Source organism: Phascolarctos cinereus, unplaced genomic scaffold (assembly GCF_003287225.1).
Source record: "Phascolarctos cinereus isolate Bilbo 61053 unplaced genomic scaffold, phaCin_HiC Scaffold_7;HRSCAF=346, whole genome shotgun sequence".
Lineage (NCBI taxonomy): Eukaryota > Metazoa > Chordata > Mammalia > Diprotodontia > Phascolarctidae > Phascolarctos > Phascolarctos cinereus.
Window position 1 is genome coordinate 30,872,291 of NW_027556180.1, and position 21,682 is coordinate 30,893,972.

Here is a 21,682-nt window from a genome sequence, read left to right on the forward strand (position 1 = left end):
GGAAGGTGGGAAGACTAATTTCTCCATTGATTATAGAAGAGAACTGACCTTTGCAATCTTCTGGTCCTGGTGAATCACCCAAGGGTGGTCACCGTCTGCAAGTGCTTCACCATCTGAAGTGCTATCTAGCTGTGTGAACCTGGGCAAGTCACTCTGTTTGCCTCTGTTTTCTCACCTGTAGAATGGGGATAATAACAGTACCTCCCTCTCAGGGTTGTTGTGACGGTGAAATGAAATAATATTTGTAAAGTGCTTAGCACACAGTAGGTGCTATCGAAATGTTTATTTCCTCCTCTTTAAGGCCCCACTCAGGTGCCACCAAAACTGTGTATCTTTCTTTGATGGCTTGGCTGAAAGGATTTTTTCTCCTAAAATTTTCCCAGCTCATTTTTTCTGGATGTCTATCTCCTTTGCCCTTTCTAATTCCTTCTTTGTTTATACTCATCAGCATACATACCATCTCTCTTTACTCACCCCCATAGATTGTTTTTGGGAACAGGGGTTGGATCATTGTTGTCCCTGCATCCCCAACACTTCACCCAGTCCTTTGTATATCGTTGTTAGTTCAGTAATTTTTCAGTCATGTCTGACTCTGTCTGACCCCATTTGGGGTTTTCTTGGCAAAAATACTTGGAGTGGTTTGCCATTTCCTTCTCCAGCTCATTTTGCAGATGAAGAAACTGAGGCTAACCGGATTAAGTGACTTGCCCAGGGGCACATAGCTAGGGAGTGTCTGAGGCTAGTTTTGAACTCAGGAAGATGAGTCTTTTTGACTCCAGCCTTGGGACTATATCCACTGTGCCACATAGCTGCTTTTGTACATATATAATTAGGCCCTAATAAATATTTATTGAATTTTAATTCGTTGATCCATCATCTTTCTGACAGTTAACCTCACAAAATCAAATTCTCTGACTTACTATGATTTTAACAATCTAGCCAGTGGGCTGAATTTAAATTTACTTTGTCTAACATTTAAGTCAATGTAATTCAAGGAACATTTATTAAGCACCTACTGTATGCCAGTCAGTGTGCTAAATTCTGGGAAAAGACAAAAATATCCCTAAGGTTGGATATGACCTGTTCATACAACAGTAAATACAATGTAAGCAAAAAATGAATACAACAGAATTTTTTTAGGGGGGAGGGGGTTTGAGTTTTAACAACTATTAGGAAGGTATCTAGATAGAAGTGGCACTAAGTGGAACCTTGAAGGGGTAGAAGGTCCCAAGATGTGGAGATGAGAAGGAAAAGCATTGCAAGTGTGTGTGGAGCAGCACGCGGCCAGAAATCTGAAATTACAAGTCCTGTCCCTATCACTATAGAACGCATGGAGGGAAGTGCCATGAAAGCTGTATTTTTATGTTTGGATATAGAGAAATATTCTTTCACGTAGCTCAGTGGTCAGGAGTGGAACAGATGGGAGCAAGTCAAAAGAATGCAGCTTTTGGCCAAACAGAATGCACAAAAAGGGAGAAGTGCTTAAACATTAGAGTTGTCAAAAAACGGAATGGACTGCTTTCTGAAGCTAATAATAATAATAATAATAATTTATATTTATTAATAAATAATTTAATGTTATAAATATAAATAAATGTATAACTTATTATTAATAATATTTAGTGCTTTAAGGCAGGCAAAGCACTGTCCATGTTATCCCACTTGGTCCTGAGAGAGTGAGGCGATTTTACAGATAAAGAAACTGAGGCTGAGAGAGGGGTAAACACAACTCATGCACTCAGATATAGTTTTCTGAGGTAGAATTCAAACTCAGGTCTTCCTGATTCCCCATCCAATGCTCTATTCCACACACAATGAATCCTCTGTCACTGAAAGGATGAAGGGAGTCCAGAAAGCTACTTTTGAAGTCTACTGAAAGCTAAATTCTGCTTGTTTGTTGATTTGTTTTTCTTGTCTTACAATGCTTTAGATTCTGAATATTTGGGCTTTTTAATCCTGCTACCAAGATGTTTGCAGACCAAGTCTTCAAACTTTTGTCCCACAAACAAAAAACTACCTTATCAAAGTCTGCAGAACCCCCACCAGAAAGAGTTGGAGACAAAAAATATTTCATGGATGCTTCTAAAAAAAATCTCACCTTTATCCCATCTTCCCTCCTGGAACTTTGGGAACTGGAAGAAGCGCACTTGGAAAATAATGTGCTTGAGGGGATTTCTAAAGACATCCGTAATCTCACCAACCTAAAGATTCTCTACCTGAACAACAATAACCTAAGATTTCTTTGCAAAGACCTCGGGGAACTGACTAATCTTCAAAGTCTGGACCTTAGCAACAACCCGCTGATTCCCAGCACTTTGCCTGTCCTTTCCCATCTGCGGGCCCTTCGACAGCTCCGGCTTTATAAAATTCACCTGGAGCATTTCCCCATCCAGGTGTGTAAGTGCCTGCACCATCTGGAATTGCTGGGATTGTCTCACAACAGGCTGAAGGCTCTGCCCAAAGAAATCGTCAATCAGACCAAACTGAGGGAGATTTACCTGCAGGACAACCGGTTTGAAGAATTTCCCCAGGAGCTCTGCGTCCTTTACAACCTGGAGATCGTAGACTTGGAGCAAAATCAGATCGCGGTCATCCCCGACGAGATCAGCGCGCTCACCAAGCTGGAGAAATTCTTCATCGCTTCGAATTGTGTGACCTACCTCCCGGACACTCTGGGCAGCTGTAGCAAGCTAACGATCTTGGACGTCTCCTATAACTTCCTGCGCAACCTCCCCTCGACCCTCAAAGAGCTGACCGAAATTACTGAGCTGGGTCTTTCGGGGAACTGCCTGGAGAAGGTGCCCAGGCTAATCTGCAAGTGGACGCTACTCCATCTCCTGTACATGAAGAACACCTGTCTGAAAACCCTGCGCCGCTCCTTCAAACGCCTGCTCAATGTCACTCTCTTAGATCTGAGCCAGAATTACTTTGATTTTTTCCCTATCGAGGTCTGCGCTTTGAAAAACCTGGAGATACTGTCCCTGGATGACAATCGCATTTGTCAGGTACACGTTTCCCACTTTCCTAGGACCTCTAAGGGGCTGCACTCATAACGCCATGGCCAGATCTATTGTATGGTTAATCTAGGGCTGAAAGGGACCCTCAGGGGTCATCTAGAGGTTCCCAACCTTATTTGGCCTACTGCCCCCTTTAACAAAAATTAGTCAGCGTCCCCCCCGGAAACCTTACAAACTAGGAAAGACGTCTCACATTAAGTATACAATTGCACCCGAGGCTACTACCTCCCCCTCACTGTTCCAGCGCCGGGGGGGGGGGGGACGGTATTACCCCACCCCACCCCACCCCCATTTTACAGAGAAGGAAGCTGAGGCCTGACAGAGTTCAGATTGAAACCCGAGCTCTGTGATTTTCAGTTTCTTCCACTAGACATCATCTCCCTCTCTTCTGTCACGAGGCTGCTTGTAGGCTCTCAGTCTGGCTTTCCTTGCTGACTGAAAATGAATAGATGAAAATTCACCTGTGGAAAAGAGGTAGGTGAAGGGGGATTCTTGCCCCTACCAAAGGATTCTGTTCATTAAGCATTTGCAGTAGCGGTCAGTTATGGCCCATGAGGTTTGGTTTGTAAGTTACAGGTTCAGAACTATATTTCTTGCTTTAAAAAAAAAAAGATCCAAGGCATTGAATTGCTGAAATACTGAATATGAAATTATTTAGAGTTGGATAGTGATGTCTGTCTCAAAAGCTCTGTCCTGGGTCCTCTTCTTTCTCTACATCTATCAGCATCTGATGGATTCAACGACTTTCTCTGTGTAAATGCCTCCCAGACCTTGGTGTCCAGTCCCTATCTCTCTCTTGCCCTCCAGTCCTGAATCACCAACTGCACAACGGAAATCCTGGAGGCACTTCCAGCTTATCACGTCTAAAACAAAACTCATTCTCTTTGCTTCCAAACCTGTCCCTCTTCTCAACTTCCCAGCTTCTGTTGCGGGTACCAGAATCCTTCTAGTTTTGCTCAGTTTCACAACCACAGCGCCATCTTCCTCTGATTCCTTCCTCTGCACCTTTGCTTCAGTCACTGCCTGATGGGATACACACCCTCTTTAGGTCTTCCTCTTGGAATCCCTGCTTTTTCTTCCATCTTCAGCCCAAAGGCCTCCTTTGCATGAGGCTTTTCCTGGTCCTGCGCCTCCAATGCCTTCCCACCCGAGGTTCTGTACTATTTATTTGCCTTGTGTGTATTTTGTATACGTACTTGTCTACTTCTCTATTAGAGTGTAAACTCCTGGAGGGCAAGGACGTATCCCCAACTGCCTACCATAGTGCATGGCACAGAGTAGGCACTTAATTTGTGTTTGTTGATTGAATACTGATTAAATGATGAAAATAGCTTGCTTTCTTTCTTTCTTTCTTTCTTTCTTTCTTTCTTTCTTTCTTTCCTTCTTTCTGTCTGTCTTCAAAGTTTCCTTCTTTCTAGTGGAAGTATTCCAGAATCCTAAAGCTCCCAGATAAGCATTTGCATTGGTTCCATCAATGTATTTAAAGCACTAAAGTTTTCAGTGTCCATAGCAGTTTGTAAAGCACCACATTATTAACCAACTAACAGTTTTTTTAACCGATAGCATACATGGCATTAGAAGTGTGCTGGTATTTAAATATTTAACAACCAGATCTTCCAAAAAAAAGTGGATCGCACACTTTTCAGTTTAATCTTCATTTTCTCCATCAACATTTTTCTATCACTTTCTGAAGTTCTAGACAATCAATAAAACAATGATTCCAGCCTTGCTTTGTAGCATTTGCTGATTTCTGAGGTACACATGTTCACCCCCAAAATGTCACGATCAATTCTGAGCTGGTAGGTGCTGGCTTTAGCATAGCCCTCCGTGGTCTGCTTATCACATCTGCAGATGGCGCAAAGTCGAGGGAATGAAACATAGGATGACAGGGTTAGGTTTCAAAAAGACTTTGGCTGGCTAGAACAAAGCACCAAGTTGATGAATTAATATTTGATAAATTAATACAGATCAATGTAAGGTCTGTCACTTAGGGTTCAAGAAATCAACTCCAACAAGTACACTTTGGGAGAACCATGGCTGGGGAAGAGGTTTAGAGGATTGTAAGGTCAATGGGAGTCAATGATACAAGCTGTCTACCTTCCAAAGTGAAGGCAGCCTTAGTTGGCTAATATCGAGACACCTGGTAGTGCTGGGCACGAGGGAGTATTCTGCTCCAGGCAGAACATAATGAGAGTATTGTATTCCGTTCTGGGTGCCACATTTTAGAGATGACATCGGCAAGCCGAAGATCATCTATAGCGGGGGTGACCTGAGGCTGGACATCAGGCTGTGTGAGGGTTAAGCAGTTAGGCAATACATTGGACCTGGAGTCAGGAAGATCCAAGTTCAAATCCAGTGTTAGGCACTAACTAGCCGTGTAACCCTAGGTAAGTCACTCATTATTTTGGTGCCCCAGTCTCCTTGACTGTGAAATGTGAATTATAATAGCACCTCACTTGTAGGAGAGAATAAAATGAGATACTATTTATGAAGTGCTTTGCAAACCTTAAAACCTTAGGTAAATGTTAGATGTTATCAGTTGATGGAACTAGCTATGTTTATCCTGGAAAAGAAAAGATTCATGGTGGTGTAATAGCTATTTTCATATACTTGAGAGGTTATCATATAGAAAAGGGATTAGGTTCATTCTGCTTGACCCTAGAGGGAAGGGGAGTACTGGGTGAGAGTTACAGGCAGGGCAGGTTTGGTCTTGATGAAAGGGAAAACTTCCTAACAAGTAGAGCTGTCCCAAAGTAGACAGGCCACCATTGGGAGGTGGAGGACATTCTTCACCAGAAGCCTGTAAGGGAATTTATTTATCTCTCCAGTTATCTATTCTCCCTATCATCTATCTACCTACCCGTCATTCATTCATTTACTTATCTATCTATCTATCCTATCATCCATCTCTCTATTCACTTATTTATTCATCTACTACTACCACCACCACCACCACCACCACCACCACCACCACCACCACCACACCACCACCACCACCACCACCACCACCACCACTACTACTACTACTACTACTACTACTACTACTACTACTGCTGCTGCTGCTGCTGCTGCTGCTGCTTCTGCTCCTGCTGCTACTATTGTACTGCTGTACCTTTTTAAAAAATTATTATTAATCCTTTTGTTTTTATATCAGAGTCATATCCAGAGACACATGCTCCAACAAATGAGCCCTCTCTTGGGACAATGAAAGACAGTTAAGAAAAACCAGCTGACCCACAGTGGCCATGTCTGACAGTGTATGCCCAACATTCCACACGCACAGTTTCCCAACTCACTACTGCATGTTTTTTTTTAAAAGCATTTTTCATTTCATGATCTTCAAGCGCTTGACCACGTCAAGTTTCATACGTTTGCATGGAGGTTAAGAATTGTTTTCACTGACTTTTTTTGTTTTGTAAAAACGAAGTTTTCACAGGTTTTCTGGGTTACTCTCTTATACTGCCATAAATAAACTTTTGAGACTGACTATTATGCATTCCCAGTTCTGGTCATACTCATCCCATGGAGTTTGCAAGCATGATTCATCCAGGAAGATGCTGAATTGCCTCTGAATTTTGTTGATCAGTAATAGTTTGTCTCCAAAGCAAAGCCCTATTGATTTTCTAACGTGTTCAAACAATTTTGACAACTTCACTCTTTTTTTTTTTTTTGATGGCTCTATCTAGGTCCCTCCAGAGGTGTTCAACCTTGTCAAATTGAAGGCACTTAGTCTAACTGGAAATAATTTCACTATATTTCCAGAGGAAATCTTGCTAATTGAATCTTTAGAACACTTTATCTGGGACAGGATCAAGGAACCAAACTGACCTATATCTCAGAAAACATCCTGAAGCTAACGGTATGAATTCAAACGTATATAATGGAATGTTCACCAAAAATACGCAAGTTTTGGGGCAGCTAGGTGGTGCAGTGGATAGAGCACCGGCCCTGAAGTCAGGAGGACCTGAGTTTAAATCCAGCACTTACTAGCTGTGTGACCTTGGGCAAGTCACTTAGCCCTGTTTGCCTCAGTTTCCTCATCTATAAAATGAGCTAGAGAAGGAAATGGCAAACCACTCCAGTATTTTTGTCCAAGAAAACTCTAAATGGGGTCATGAAGAGTTAGACATAACTTAAAAATGACTGAACACCACCACCGTTAATGGAATATTCACACCAACTGTTATCCCCTACTCATTCCTTGCAGCTGCACTGCCTTGTTTTCTCAATCATGTATTTCCTCAATAATATCCCTACTTCTACTTCTTATATATAGGTCAATGTTGGAAATAGTCTACAGTTTACTTGAGTCCACCATTCACCGCTACATTGTCCCCTGGGTCACTGACAACTCGGATTCTTTGGGGATTGTGCTGTTCCAAAGTTCAAAGCCATAGCACTTCTCTGAGAGAGCATTTCTGCTGAAAAGATGCGTGTGTTAACCTGAATGGATAAGCAAATCAGTGCTCCTTAGGTTTGAATGAAGTGCAGTAAATGATTATCCTAGAAACTTACAGTTACATAGAGAGTCAAGTGAATCAAAAAGAAACTAACACTTGTGGAGTAAATTAGAAAAATACACAGAGCGAGCGTGGGATTCAGTATCCCATTTCACCAGCGAATGTAATCATAGCAAGCCCTGAAGTGGCTGCCCAAACAGATCGGCCCTCCAAAAAGATCAGTACTGTCAGGTTCAAGTATGCACCCTGTGCCTCCATCATTTCAAAACTATGGCTCACGAGCCCCCACCAGTATGTTTCCAATTAATGATTAGCCAGTTGTCCCAATTAGGTCTCAGCAAAGGCATTTACTGAAATAGCACAGCAAAAATAGACCAAACACTCTCCCTACAAACCTGAAACCCACCCTCCTACAAATACCTACTATATGTGGGGGAAGAGTGGTCACAAACTTCAAAGACAGTGGGAGTCAGGCGTATGTGTAGAGAGCACATGTAGCAAAGACAGCTCACAATCTGGAAATGCAGGGCCTCAATATGCTTTCTGTCTTCATAATATTTACCCCTGAACATGGGGTCTGTTTGAGATGGTTAATTGGCTGGGCTTGCTCCTCACAGAGAAGAGTGTCTCTGTTGGGGGGGTTACCCCACTCCTAGGCTGGGCTGGCTCCTTACAGAGCGTGGTGTTTCTGCTGCACAGTTTACTCAGGTGGACTTTCTCTTCCAGGTAATGATGTCTCTGCTGGATTGGTTAATCTGCCAGCTCCTTGAGCTGCTCCCTGAGGGTCAGCTGAAGACACCACCAGCTGTAGTTTCAGACTCAGCTATAGTCCTTACTTGTGGTATTGCTGCGCTCTTTCGGACAGAGCAGAGACCCTCAGGACTGTCAGAAGCCTCTCTAATTCTGTTCCCTCAGGATCTCAGACCTGAGGCTTGTCACCTCCAAGAGAGGAGGCAGGAAATCAAAGGTTTTTGGTCTTCCCTTTTGTTTTTTGACTAGGCATTCAGTGACTTGCCCAGGGTCACACAGCTAGTAAGTGTTATGTGTCTGAGGCCAGATTTGAACTCGGGTCTTCCTGACTCCAGGGCCAGTGCTCTGTCCACTGCACCACCTAGCTGCCCTTGGTCTTTCCTTTTGGCCCCCATTTCTTGTCTGGGGACTGAATCCTTCCCCATAAATGAGCCCATTCAAAAACGTATGTCCTTCACAAGGTGTAAAATCATCCACTCTCCATTCAGAAGAGGATCACCCTATACAAGGTCAAAACATAATCAAAGATGACTTGGCTTTCCATCTTATTTTCTCTATCACTTACCTCTTATGACCTACAAATTTGCTGGTCTGAAATAAAAAGGAGGGGAATAAACATTTGCCGGGCACTGTGCTAAGTGCTTTATAAATACTGTCTCTTTTGATCCTAACAACAAGACTAAGAAATGGGAAAGATCTGCCAATATTTTTTATGATAAATTCTTCCCACCATCACCAGGGAGCCACCATCTTGTACTCATACTCTAAAACCACATTCTGAGATAAGCTTCTTGAGGAAGTAGAAATAGCATTGAAGAAAACAAAGCTGGTAAAAGCAGGTGACTCCTAGGCAAGTCCACTCTAAGGAAACCCATGTTAGAGAAGACTCAGTTTTGAGGGAATGTAGGGAAGATAGTAAAGATATGGAAAAAATCTTAGACCTTATTGTTACCTTTTTTTTGAGGATGAGATTTTGCCATTTGCATCAAATCCTGAAACATTACAGAGCGTAATGACGCCTGCAATCACTCAAGAGATTTTGACCTAATCATATAAGAAAAACCAAGTGGATGAAGAATATCTATTGTCCAGAAATTATTATATGTAGTTGGATGAACAATCTATATAATTCATCCATATATCTGTATATATGTACACATACATATACGTATGTGATATGAGGATATCTGTCCTATCTATCTATCCATCCACCCACCCATCCATCCATTATCTATCTTCTCTCTATCTATCATCTATCTATCTATCTATGATAGATACTACAAGTGGGCAATGATCTGTACCCAGAATTGAGCCAGAAACAGAGAGGGGCTGGAGACTCTGAGAAATCGCAACATTTTTTTAATGACCCCAAACTTCTCTCTAAAACAAGGGCCATCTTTCCTAGTAGAAGTAATATTATATGGCTGTAAGTCTTGGAACACTCCAAATTCTCCAAAGAATTAAAATGTATAATTACCCAGAAGTCAGTGGAGAGGGGCAGGGGTTTTTCAACACTTAGCAAGCAGTTACTCAGTAAAAACAGCATAGAGTATATCATCAGAAAAATGCATGATCAGAAAAAAGAGATGGGCCAGGCATTGATGAAGACATTCATTCCCTTCACACTAATCAGATGGCAGATCTAATGTTTTTTTTTTTCTTCATCAGGATATATTAGGGGGAAGGGACTTGTAGATGATTCTGGGATTAATTTATCTATCAACTTGAGAATTGTTACACTGAAGGTTTATTATATTTCAGAATCTGAAAGAGCTGTATTGTGAAAATAACAGCCTCGAGTATTTACCTGCGGGCATAGGTTCACTGAGAAGCTTGCAGCTGCTGGATCTTCACAACAATCAGATCAGGGAGCTTCCAGATTCTATATGTCAATTACAAGGTAATGAGTCTCCTCCCTCCTGCCCCCCACCTTCCCTCTCCCCATCTCCATTTTGGACTAAACCTATGATTTCATTGGTCTAGGGGAATGATGAAATGACTTCTCCCAATGGAAGGCCATGGCACTTTCTGTGCAAGAGAGAGCCATGAGAGATCAGATCACTTATCCAGGGTCAAACATCCACTCTGTGTCCGAGAAGGACTTGAACCCAGGTCTTCCTTATTCCAAGGCCAACGTCATATATTTCATTATGTCAGTACCCAATCCTTTCATTTGATGGATGAGGAAACTGAGGCCCAGAAATGTTCAGGGATTTGCCCAAGGTCGCACAGGTAATAAGAGAGCTAGGTCTTCTGAACCCAAATTAAATGATACTCGATTTAGAACTGGAGGAAGGCACAGCGAGATGGCTCAGTGGATAGAGCTCTGGCCTTGGGGTCAGGAGGACCTGAGTTCAAATCTGGCATCAGACACTTGACATTTACTAGCTGTGTGACCCTGGGCAAGTCACTTAACTCTGATTGCCTCACCAAAAAGAAAAAAAAAGGAACTAAAGGCAGTTAGAGGCCACTGAATCTAACCCCATCACTTCCCCTATGAGGGAACTGAGGCCCAGAGAGGTCAATGGCTTAGTCAGGGTCACACAGCTTATGTGATTATGGCAGGATTTGAATCCAGGTTTCTTTGTCTTCAAGTTGAGTGCCCTATCCACTTTCTGTTACAAACACTTCCTTCAAATTCATCATCATAATTTTGCCTAGTCAAATCAGTGAACTTTTATTAAGCACTCCTGTGTCCCAGGCACTATATTAAATACATAGTCCCTACCTTCAAGAGCTCACATTCTAATGAAACCACAGGAAAAGATCACTCACAGTAAACATTTGGTAGCAAGAGCTTCAGGCCTGGAGTTGGGAAGACCTGAATTCAAATCCAGCCCGACACTTCTTAGCTGTGTAACCCTGGGCAAGTCACTTCACCTCTGGTTGGTCAATTCTATGACGATGTTTAGGTCTCTGTGTTTACATTAATTGCGGTGGGTTTCTACACCAAATCTTACAAACTAGTCACTCACAGGAAATGAAAGGAATTAATTCTTCCTGACATGCAAGTTCTACTCAAGTAATGATATTGATGAGTTTATTCTCAAAGTATTCATTTTACTTGCCCTATTTTTAGAGATGGAGAGACCAGGACTTGATCTGAACATCTTTGCACGTTCCATTTTCTTAATTAAGTGCCCTTCTTTATCCTGATCCTAGAAACTTTCACTGGAATGAACGGAGAAGATAGGTTTGCGTCTCTCCCATGCCCCCACCTGCAAGCTCTGCCAGTACAATAGAAAATTACTCTTGTGACAAGGCCTGGTAAATGCTGCTGTATTGAAAAGGAAACCTTGGCTTCCATTCCCCCACCCCCATGTCTCTTAAAGAAAGTAAGCATCCTGAAGGTAGGAGTTCTCTCCTTGTTCCTGATTCCCAGCGCCTGGCACAGTGCCTGGCACGTGGCAGGTGCTGAATCGATGTTAAGTGAATTGAATTGAACTCACTGGGTGACAATAGAGGAAGGTGATATTTAAGGAGCTGGCACTGGGCTGCTAACAGTCATTTGGTTTCGAAAAGGTAAATCCTCTCTTGTGTTTTAGGTTTGAAGACACTGATTCTTGAGAACAACTACTTGTCTGAACTTCCAGAAAACATGGACAGTCTAGAGAGCCTTGAGGTTCTCAACCTAGAAGGAAATCCCATGGAAGACCCTTGGAAGAAGTGTGTGATATGGGCATTCCAGCAATATGGCATTACTTACAGGAAAAGAGATTCACGAAAGTTATGGCCACTAAGGTAGAATCAGTAGACACACCCAATGATAGATGTGTATGGGTGTGCATGCATGTGTATGCGTGTATGTATGTGTTCGTGTTCGTGTGTGTGTATGTGTATGTGTGTGTGTGTGTGTGTATGTGTATGTGTATGTGTGTTGGGACCACAGCATCTGGCTAGACATCTAGAAAGGCCCTCCCCAAAAGAAAATAGTTTTTGGTGTCCTGGACCTCTGTGGCACTCTGGTGAAGCTTATGGACCACTGCTGAAAGAAATGTTTTTAAATACCTAAAATAGGTAAAATTACTAAGGAAAGCAATTATATTAAAATATAGACCTCAAGGTATTTTTTGTAAAGTTCCCAGACTCCTGGTAAGGTGCCCCTGGCCTAGGGACATCATGTAGTCTTATTTGTGAACGGGGATCAGATATTGGGAGATGCTCATGGACATTCTCCTTGGAAGGATGCGAGATGCCCAAGAGGATGTCCCAATATCTTATTCAGCATTTTACTGGCTCCTTCTCCCCTCCCACTTCCCTTTACTTCTCCTTTCCCTTGACCTGACGTGTTTGTGAAATTAGAAAAAAAAAATACAAACCAAGAAGAACCTGTGTGGTCCAAACCCAGAAGCATGTGCACGGTGGCTAGAGTTGTGGGCTCGGAGTTAGCAAGACCTGGCCCTGTACCTGGAAGAGTCAGGTCACTCTGGGCAAGTCACTTCACCTCTGGGTACTGCAAGAAGCTCTTCAGGACAGAGATTGTTATGCTAGAATCCACAGACTTCTCTTAAAAATTGTATCCCATGCAGTGGGTTTCTTTTGTAATTCTATGGATTCTATTTTCTGCAATTGAAAATATTATTCTGAGAAGGGGTCCTTAGGTTTCACTAAACTGCCAAGGAGACCCATGACAAAAAAAGGTGAAGAATCCCCTGTTCCAGGACTTACGTTGTCATGAATAGTCTGCTGTCTTGCTAAGTGGAGGGAGCTGTTCATGAAATCGTAGACATGTTGATATAGAATTATAGGCTGTTCACTCCCAGAGACTCGCTTACTGTGGGGATCATTTGGTCGGTGAGTCACCACAATTTCTGAAGGGTCTACTGTGCCGAGCTCTTTACTAAACACTGGATAAGCTTAATATGATTACATTATTTGGGCTTACCTTATGGAAAGGATTCCCTGGACTAAGCATCTGAAGGCTAGGGTCCTGGACCGAGCTGTGCTCTGACTCAGGATCTGGTTTTGGACCATCCATCCAACTGCCCTCTTCTCAAATTTCTTCCCCTGCCCCATGACCATCTTCCATACCTTGGTGGGGTGGAATATTGGGAGTTTCAATGGCAGTCGACAGGAAGAGCTCTGGATCACCCAGAAGTAAGGCTCTATAGAACACAAAGGATTCTGAAATATGAAATCTAGACTAGACCTTTGCTTCTGGAGAGCTCAGGATTTTTCCTATTGACTACTATTTTTTTCTCAGCTGTTTTAATTTAAAGTTATACTGAGTTATGACAAGCTTGGCCATTATACACAGGTAAATATTTCCCTCTAGATCTCTCTTTCTTCTTCCCACAAGATCATGTCAGCCATGGAACTCCCGCCTCATCAGTCCCCTCTGCCCATGGGTGCTCTCTCTGTATCTGTCTGTCTGTCTGTCTGTCTCATCTGTGTCTTACTGTCTGTCTCTGTCTCTCATTGGAGGGTTGAGCACCCCTCACGGGATTTCCATTTAAGGAGGATGCTCAGGTTAGCCATCTCTTCATTTCTTATCTGGCCACACACCTCTGGATTTCTCCACCATGTTCTCTTATCCCATACCAAGAACTGTCTTTCCTGGTTAAATTGTAAGCGTCCTGAGGGCAGGGATGGTCTTTTGCCTTTGTGTTTCCGGCACTTAGTGCAGAGCCTGTCAATTAGTAAGTACTAAATAAATGTTTCCTGGTGGATTGATTCCAGCAGGTAGATATTCCTAGTAGAATAGTCTTTGGAAAGGCATCAGGATGGGAGATAGAATGCCATGTCATGGGGTCCTATTTTCTTCCCTTTGCTTTGAAGACTGTGTATTAGAAGTAAGAGATGATTAGGTTATGACTTCTCTGCTTGGTCGTCATGTTGAATAATACCAGACTTGATTTTCTTTTCAGATTCAGGCTTGGTACAGAGGAGTGAGGGTGAGGAAAGAGTTTGAAGAAACATTAAAAATGCTAAAGAAAGGAAAGAAATCTCCCAAAGACAAGAAAGAAAAGAAAAATGAAAAAGCAAAACCAGCGCCCAAGGGCAAAAAGAAATAATCCTTTTTTCTTGCTGGACTTTTAAAAATGGCTAATGCCCTGAACGTGGCTGGAAGAAAGGAAGATGAGGCTCCAGCTGTTTGACTCTTGAACAAGGGGGTAAGCATTAAAAAGCTTTCATACCAATCCTAGCTGTGAATGTCTCCAAGAGGTTTAATTAGTAAATGTCTCCTGTTAGACTGTAAGCTCTTGGAGGGCAGGGATTGTTTCATTTTCTTCTTTGCATTTGCGGGGTCTAGCACAGGGGCTTTCACAGAGGAGGCATTTCTCAAATGCTTTGGACTGGAGAATTATGGAGTGGTGGGTGGTGAGTTAGACTTGGAGTCAGGAGGATCTGAGTTCAAATCCAACCTCAGATACTTATTATCTGTGTGATGCTGGGCAAGTCACTTCACTGCTGTCTGCCTCAGTTTCCTCATCTGTAAAATGCTAGTAATAATAGCATCTACCTCCCAGAGTTGTTGTGATGATCAAATGAGGTAGTAAGTATAAAAGGCCTGGCACTACATGAATATTAGATATTGTTATAATTATTAATTATTGTTATTATTATAACATTTCCTCGGCCTTATCTTCATTGTTAGTAACTGTAAAATCTATGGGCCCCAGGGAAACATTCTTTTTTTTTTTTAGATAAAAAAAGCTCAGTCTTATGGTTGATCTTTGGAGGGTTGGTTATTGAAAATATCCCTGTGCTTGTGGTCGGGTGGAAAGAGTGTCAGACCTGGAGTTGGGAGTCCAGGAACTCATGGGCTGTGTGACCCTGGACAAGTCACTTCCTTCTCTGTAAAACGAGGGAGGTTGAACTAGTTGACTTTTCAGGTTCTTTCTACGATCTGTGATCTAAGCTTTCGATCTGTAATCTCAAGGCCTGAAGCCAAGCCGATAGGCTGGGTGGCTTAAATCAAGTTAATTCATCTGTCTGGGCCTCACTTTCCTCCTTTGTAAAATGGGAGGTGATGGTCTAGTTGACTTCTTTTTTTTTTAATCCTTTTTTTTTCTTTGTGAGGCAATTGGGGTTAAGTGACTTGCCCAGGGTCACACAGCTAGTAAGTGTCAAGTGTCTGATCTGAGGCTGGATTTGAACTCAGGTCCTCCTGACTCCAGGGCCAGCACTCCATCCACTGTGCCACCTAGCTGCCCCTCTAGTTGACTTCTAAGGTCCATTCCAGCTCTAGATATCTGATTCTAAGACCTGGCTTTGCTTTATACCGATTGTGTGACCTCAGACAGCCACTTAACCTCTCTTTTCCTTTATCTTTATCTATAAAATGGGCATGCCCACCTATGATTTCTCTGGTTTACAGTGAGACTCAAATGATACAATAATGAAAGTTCGCATTCATATTAGATTTCTGTGTTTGAGGTTTACAAAGTATGTTCAATACATTATTTCCTATGAGCTTCATGATTTCCCCCCGGGTTCAGTACTTTCCTAAAATCCATTTTAGAGACAAGAAAACTGAGGTTTGCAGAGGTTAGAAGCTTGTTCCTGGCCACACAACCAGGTGAGTGGAGGAAGTGAGATTGTAGTTCAGGCCTTGCTGAACTTCAGGGCCACACTGTATGAAAGGCCTTGGGGAGACTGTAAAGTAGTGACGTATCTCTCCTTTTTTTTTTTTAAATATTATACAATGGGAACAGCTAAGTGGCACAGTGGATAGAGCACCAACCTGGATTCAGGAGGACCTGAGTTCAAATCTGACCTCAGACACATAACACTTACTAGCTGTGTGACCCTGGGCAAGTCACTTAACCCCCATTGCCTAGCCAAAAATAAAATTAAAAAAAATAAATAAATAAACATTATACAATGCTCCCAGCTGGGCTCTTAGTGTCCACTGACTGAGAAATATGAGACAGCAGAAGGATAATGCTGGCTGCCTCTGCAGATGGAATATTGGACTCCGTCAGATAGCTCCACAGACCGACCCCCCCCCCCATCGCACATATCCTCTTGGCTCCTGTAGGGTCCCTCCGGGCCTTTATGCCCTGGGTGATCTCCTCCAGGGCCTGCATGGAGGGGACGAGATCAGGCCGGCCTCTTCTTCATTGCTCTGCCTCTGTGCATTGTGCTTCTGACTCTGGGTCTTCCCCACGTCCCTTTAAATAATGCTGATGAGAACAGTGCCTTTACATAGCACTTCAGAATGTACAGAGCTCTTTACCAATAGTATCTCTGATCCTCACAACAACCCTAGATGAGGGAGGTGCTGCAGTGGAGGAAACTGAGGCAGATAGTGGCAAAATGACTTGCCCAGGGTCATACAACTAGTTGGTGTCTGAAGCCAGATTTGAGCTCAGATCTTCCTGACTGCAGATGCAGCTCTTTATTCCCTGAGTCACCAGCTGCCTGGAGAATAGCCTAATAGAGCAGAAAGAATTCTGGGTGTGGAGTCAGAAGACCTGAGTCTGAATCTTATTTCTACCACTTACTAGCTGGGTGACCTTGGGAAGTTGCTGGGCCTCTGCATCTATAAAATTCCGAGGGTGGGCTAGATGTCTAGACCTCCGAGGTCCCTTTGAGTGACAAATTTATGACAGTGTGACTCAGTGTGACTTTCTTACATAGTAAGATTGGTGGAATCCCAGATTTCTCGACAGAATCTCTAGGACTATCTGGTGTGACTTGTACCATGAAATGAAGAATCCCCTTAGAATATCGCCCCTAAATGGTTGGTCAATCCTTACTCAAAGGTATCCAGATATGGGGGAGCCACTGCTTCCATGGTGTGGTCATTCTAGTTTGGAACAGTTCTGTTAGCAATTTTTAAAAAAATTTTCTTTTTATTTTCTTTACATTTTTAAAAAAATTCAATTTTATTTTCAGTTGTGATTTTCTTCTTCCCCCACCCATCGCAAGCAAGAAAAGCAAGCCCGTTACAGATAAGTATAATTAAGCAAAACAATCTCCTGCATTAGATAAAACACATATGCTTGAATCTGCCCTCGGAGGCCATCCCCTTTCTCTCTGGAGGTGGGGAACATGTTTCATCATGCGTCCTCTGGAACTATGGCTTTTCATTACTTTCAATATTCAAGTGGTTACGTGATCCTTCTATGTGGACGTTCGGTCCGACAGTGCAGATTGCCACCCCTCCATGTCTGCCCGGCCTGTGAGAATCTTGTCCACTTTTGCTACAAAAAGTTATTCAACATGGGAGGGGAATCTCTCGCTTTCTCTTGACATTGTGAGGACACCAGTGAATACGTGGCTTGTCTCACCTTGTGAGCAGCCCATCTTATTATTTGATTGTGTATTCTTTGATGAAATCCTTTATCTTCCTCCTTCTTGTTCCTTGTTCCTTATTTGTAAAGTGCTGTAGCTTCCTTATAGATGTACCCGCCAGGCATCTTTCCATTTCTTTCTGAGTAATTTTGTTATTATTCAGTTGTTTAGTGATGTCTGACTCTTTGTGGCTCTTTGGAACATAACATGGGGTTTTCTTGGCAAAGATACTGGAATGGTTTGCCATTCCCTTCTCCAGTGGATTAAGGCAAGCAAACGTTAAGTGACTTGCCCAGGGTCACACAGTTAATAAGTGTCTGAGGCCGGATTTGAACTCAAGTCTTCCTGACTCCAGGCCCACCACTCTACCCGCTGAGCCATCTAGTTGCCTACTCTGAATGATACTCATACATAGTTCTCTGCGTAATACTCATTTTTAATTCTTCAGAGATAGTGGTATTCCATCATTCTCAGCCATACCAAAAACAATAGTAGTATATTGGTATTAGAAACATGGGCCAATTCTATGTTATAGGGGGTGGCTCCCTGGGAGGAGAGAGAAGAGGAAATATGGGGGAAGTCTAGGTAATGCAAAAGCAAAATAAATTAACTATTAACATCTTTTAATATCATGAAGGCTAAAGGTGTATTTTTACAAAACTGACCTTTGTTTCTGTAAGATGTTTGGAGTCATTAAAGAAACTTTCCAGTTCATGAAAGTCATGCAGTCCTCTTCCTTATTTAATTCTGGACCCAATTTGTCGTCCACTTTCAGTATCCATCCAAGCCACACGAACTGCTAAACAAACCCTCTCGGCTTCCTGTCTATCTGCACGTCATAATCCTGACAACAGGGATTCCTCATCCACTTTGTTTTCTCTGTGTGGATGGTTTTCTTCATCTCCACCCTAAATCCACCTCACTGAATCTTCTAGTCACTGTTCTTAGTTCAGCCCTATGGGGCCAAGTAGAAGTGTAATTCTCCATCCACATGACAGTCCTTGACATTCATCTTTGAAGTCAACAGTCGTGTATTTCCTAACGGTCTCTTTCCCTCTGGGCTAAAATCCCTGATGACTTTCACCGTGCTGATTTCCAGCCCTCTTACCATCCTGGTCACCCCCCTTTGGATCCCTCCAGCTTGTTGGTATTTTTTCGTAAGACCTCAAAATATCAGGTCTGCTCTGAAGAGGGTAGAGTCCATGGCAAGACCATCACCTTCCTGGTCTGTATGCCATGTTTTTTTTTTATTAAATCTAATAATTTGTCTGAGAGACAGTGTGCTGTTGTGCAAAGAGTATTCCATTTGGAGCCAGAGAACCAGGGTTTCCTTAACCCCTCTGTGCCTCAGTTTCCTGATCTGTAAAATATGGATAATAATAGCACCTACTTCCCAGTGTTGTTGAGAGGAGTGAATGAGTTAGTGTATGTCAAGTACTTTGTAAACCTTAAAGTGATAGATAACTATTATTATTATTATTATTAATATAATAACCTTGTGAGGGGGATGCTTTTGTTATTATCCCTATTTTGTTGATGAGGAAAGCAAGGCTGAGAGAGTTTTAAAGTGGGTTGTCTAGGGTCACACAGCAGGATTCAAACTCAGGTCTTCCTTAACCTAACTCTGTGGCCACGGGAAAGTCACTTTAGCTCTGAGCCTCAGAAGGCAGAAGAATAATTGCACGACATCCTTCCCAGAGTCAGGGTGAGGAAAGTGCTTTGTAGACCTCCAAGTGCCATATAAATAATGATGAGTTATTATTATTGTTAATAGAAGAGGCTTTTTTTTTTTAGCCCTGGGATAACAGATGTCACTGGAATCCTCCGTAGTCAAAGTGAATGCTTCTTTTGTGATTGCGGTTGAAACGCTCCAGGTCTTCCTGCTGAGGCGCAGGGATTCTCCATCTTTGGATTCCAAGCTCAGAGAGCATGGGCATTTTGGTTAAACCACTTAGCAAGTGTCCAAACCACAGTCCACATTCCCGAAAGTTAGCTGGCCGAAGGCTGATGTCCAACTCGGTCAGTTCCTTCAAGAGCAGAGCGTTTTGACTAAACGTAGCCCAGCCTTCATCTGAAATGCTGTCATTGTAGCTCAGATCCAGCTGCTGAAGTCTGGTGAGATGACCGGTTTGTATAACAGATACTGAAAAAAAAAAAAAGCGCTGTGAACTTGGGGAGGGGCAGTGGGGCATCTAGAAGACCTGCGGTCAAGTTTGGCTTCTGACCATGTAAATTATGACACCAGGCAAGTCTCTTCATCTACCAGGGTCCTGGGAAACTCTAAAATTCTGAGTCGGGATGTGCCAACTCGCTTTGGGAGAGGGAATTTCCTCCTTTGAGAATTGTCCATACCGATGAAATCATGGGTCCAGTCACTGTCCCTGGCTCTGCTCTATGCCAGGTTCTGTGCTTGGTGCTGAGTCCCCACCCTCAATTTCCAATTTTCTTTTCTTTAATTAAAAAAATCTCTTTCTCTCCCTCCTGCCTCCTTATCTCCCATTGGGGAAAAAAATAAAATTAAAACAAGATCCTTTTAACAAATATGCGTAGTCAAGCAAAATAAATTCTCCAATTGGCCATGTCTCATTCTGTGTGCTAAGTCTATCCGCCTCTGTGTCAGGAGGTAGGGAGCACGCTTCCTCATCAGTCCTCTGGCATCATGGTTGGTCATTGCATAAATCAGGGTTCTTAAGTCCTTCAAAGATGTTTCTCTTTACAATATCATTATATAAATTTTTCTCCTGGCTTTACCTCACTTCACTCTGCAGCAATTCATAGGAGTCTCCTCAGATTTCTCTGGAACCACTCCCATCATCATTTCTTATAACACGATAAATAGTATTCGATTACATCCATGTGCCATAGTTTTTTTTTCCAGCCATTCCCTAATTTATGGGTACTCTCTTAGTTCCCAGTACTTTGCTGTATAAAAAAGGTGCTATAAAGATTTTTGTACATATGGGTCCTTTCTTCTTCCTTTGGTCTCTTTGCGGTATAGGCCTGGTTTTGGTATTGCTGGGTCATTGGGCGTGCGCAGTTTAATAACTTTGGGACATAATAGGAAGTTTACGTGATAACATATGTGTGTGTGTATCAGGTGGGTGGCACAGTGGATAGAGTGCAGGGCTTGGAGTCAGGAAAATTTATCTTCCTGAGTTTAAATGTAATCTCCGACACTTCCTCTCTGTGTGACCCTGGGCAAGGCACTTCACTATGTTTGCCTCAGTTTCCTCATCTGTAAAATGAGTTAGAGAAGGAAATGGCAAACCACTCCAGCATCTCTGCCAAGAAAACCCCAAATGGGGTCATGAAGAGGCAGACATTACTGAAAAATGACTGAACAACAACATGTGTGTGTGTGTGTGTGTGTATGTGTGTGTGTGTGTATAAAATCCATACAAAAATGCAAGATGATTTGCAGGGGAGGCACTACCAGCTGGAGATGGGGTAGATCAGGAAAGGCTTTGTGTCAAAGGTAGTTCCTCAGCTGAGCTTTCAAGGAAACTAGGGATTTTCAGTAGAAAGTGGAGATGAGGGAAACATTCCAGGCGTGGGTGACCTAGTATTGAGTAAGAATTATGCCATAGTTTCTTCTTAGATTATACCTTCATCTTGGGAATCTGAAGGTATTTTTGCAACAAAATTGTTTCCTTCCTTCTTTCCTGATCTTATAGCCTGGAAGTCAGGGTTAGAGGTGGTGAGAGCAGCAGTTTGGATATAGCTATAGGAATGCAAGATCCATTCTGCCCTTCCAGGGTGATTAGAGGAAATTCTAGGGTAATCTGCATGCATCCAGGGGCAAGAGAGGAATTAAAAGGAATTTATCAACCCAGCCCCAAGCTGGCCTGGTAGAGTTCCTCCTGAGGGAGAAACAAAGGAATCAAAAACACAGATTTGAGGGATTTTTACTGTGCTGACTGTATGGGGCTGTGCGTCTGACTCATAAAAGAGCTCATGTAGCCCTGAGGCTTTGATTGGAGTTCACAAAAGAGTTATGAATTCCTTTGGGGAAGAAGCCACTTAGCTATAATTTAACAAATAAGTGGCAGATTGCAGTAGCAGCACAGAAGGTGCCGGTGGAAAACTGACCTCTTGGACTGCTTTATATTTGGGTTGAATTGATAAAGCTCCTCCCAGTGCTCCCTGGGTACTATGAAAGAACTGTGTAGATTACCCTGTACTTTCACTTAGCTATAAAATGGGACTGGCAAC

The 21,682-nt window shown here is 42.6% G+C and overlaps 2 protein-coding genes across 2 annotated transcripts in view; one reads left to right on the top strand and one right to left on the bottom strand.

Annotated features, from left to right (window-relative positions):
* Window positions 1–17,159, top strand: part of LRRIQ4 (leucine rich repeats and IQ motif containing 4) — a 19,308-nt gene extending 2,149 nt beyond the window's left edge. Inside the window, 8 exon segments of the mRNA XM_020980240.2 lie at window positions 1,931–3,005; window positions 6,704–6,806; window positions 6,809–6,876; window positions 9,989–10,127; window positions 11,773–11,883; window positions 11,886–11,968; window positions 14,095–14,340; window positions 17,072–17,159. Of these exon segments, the coding sequence (XP_020835899.1) occupies window positions 1,968–3,005; window positions 6,704–6,806; window positions 6,809–6,876; window positions 9,989–10,127; window positions 11,773–11,883; window positions 11,886–11,968; window positions 14,095–14,241 (1,689 nt within the window). The 5' untranslated portion in view covers window positions 1,931–1,967 and the 3' untranslated portion in view covers window positions 14,242–14,340; window positions 17,072–17,159.
* Window positions 17,009–21,682, bottom strand: part of LRRC31 (leucine rich repeat containing 31) — a 25,472-nt gene continuing 20,798 nt past the window's right edge. The window contains 1 exon segment of the mRNA XM_020980262.2: window positions 17,009–19,613. Coding sequence (XP_020835921.1) covers window positions 19,282–19,613 — 332 coding nt within the window. The 3' untranslated portion in view covers window positions 17,009–19,281.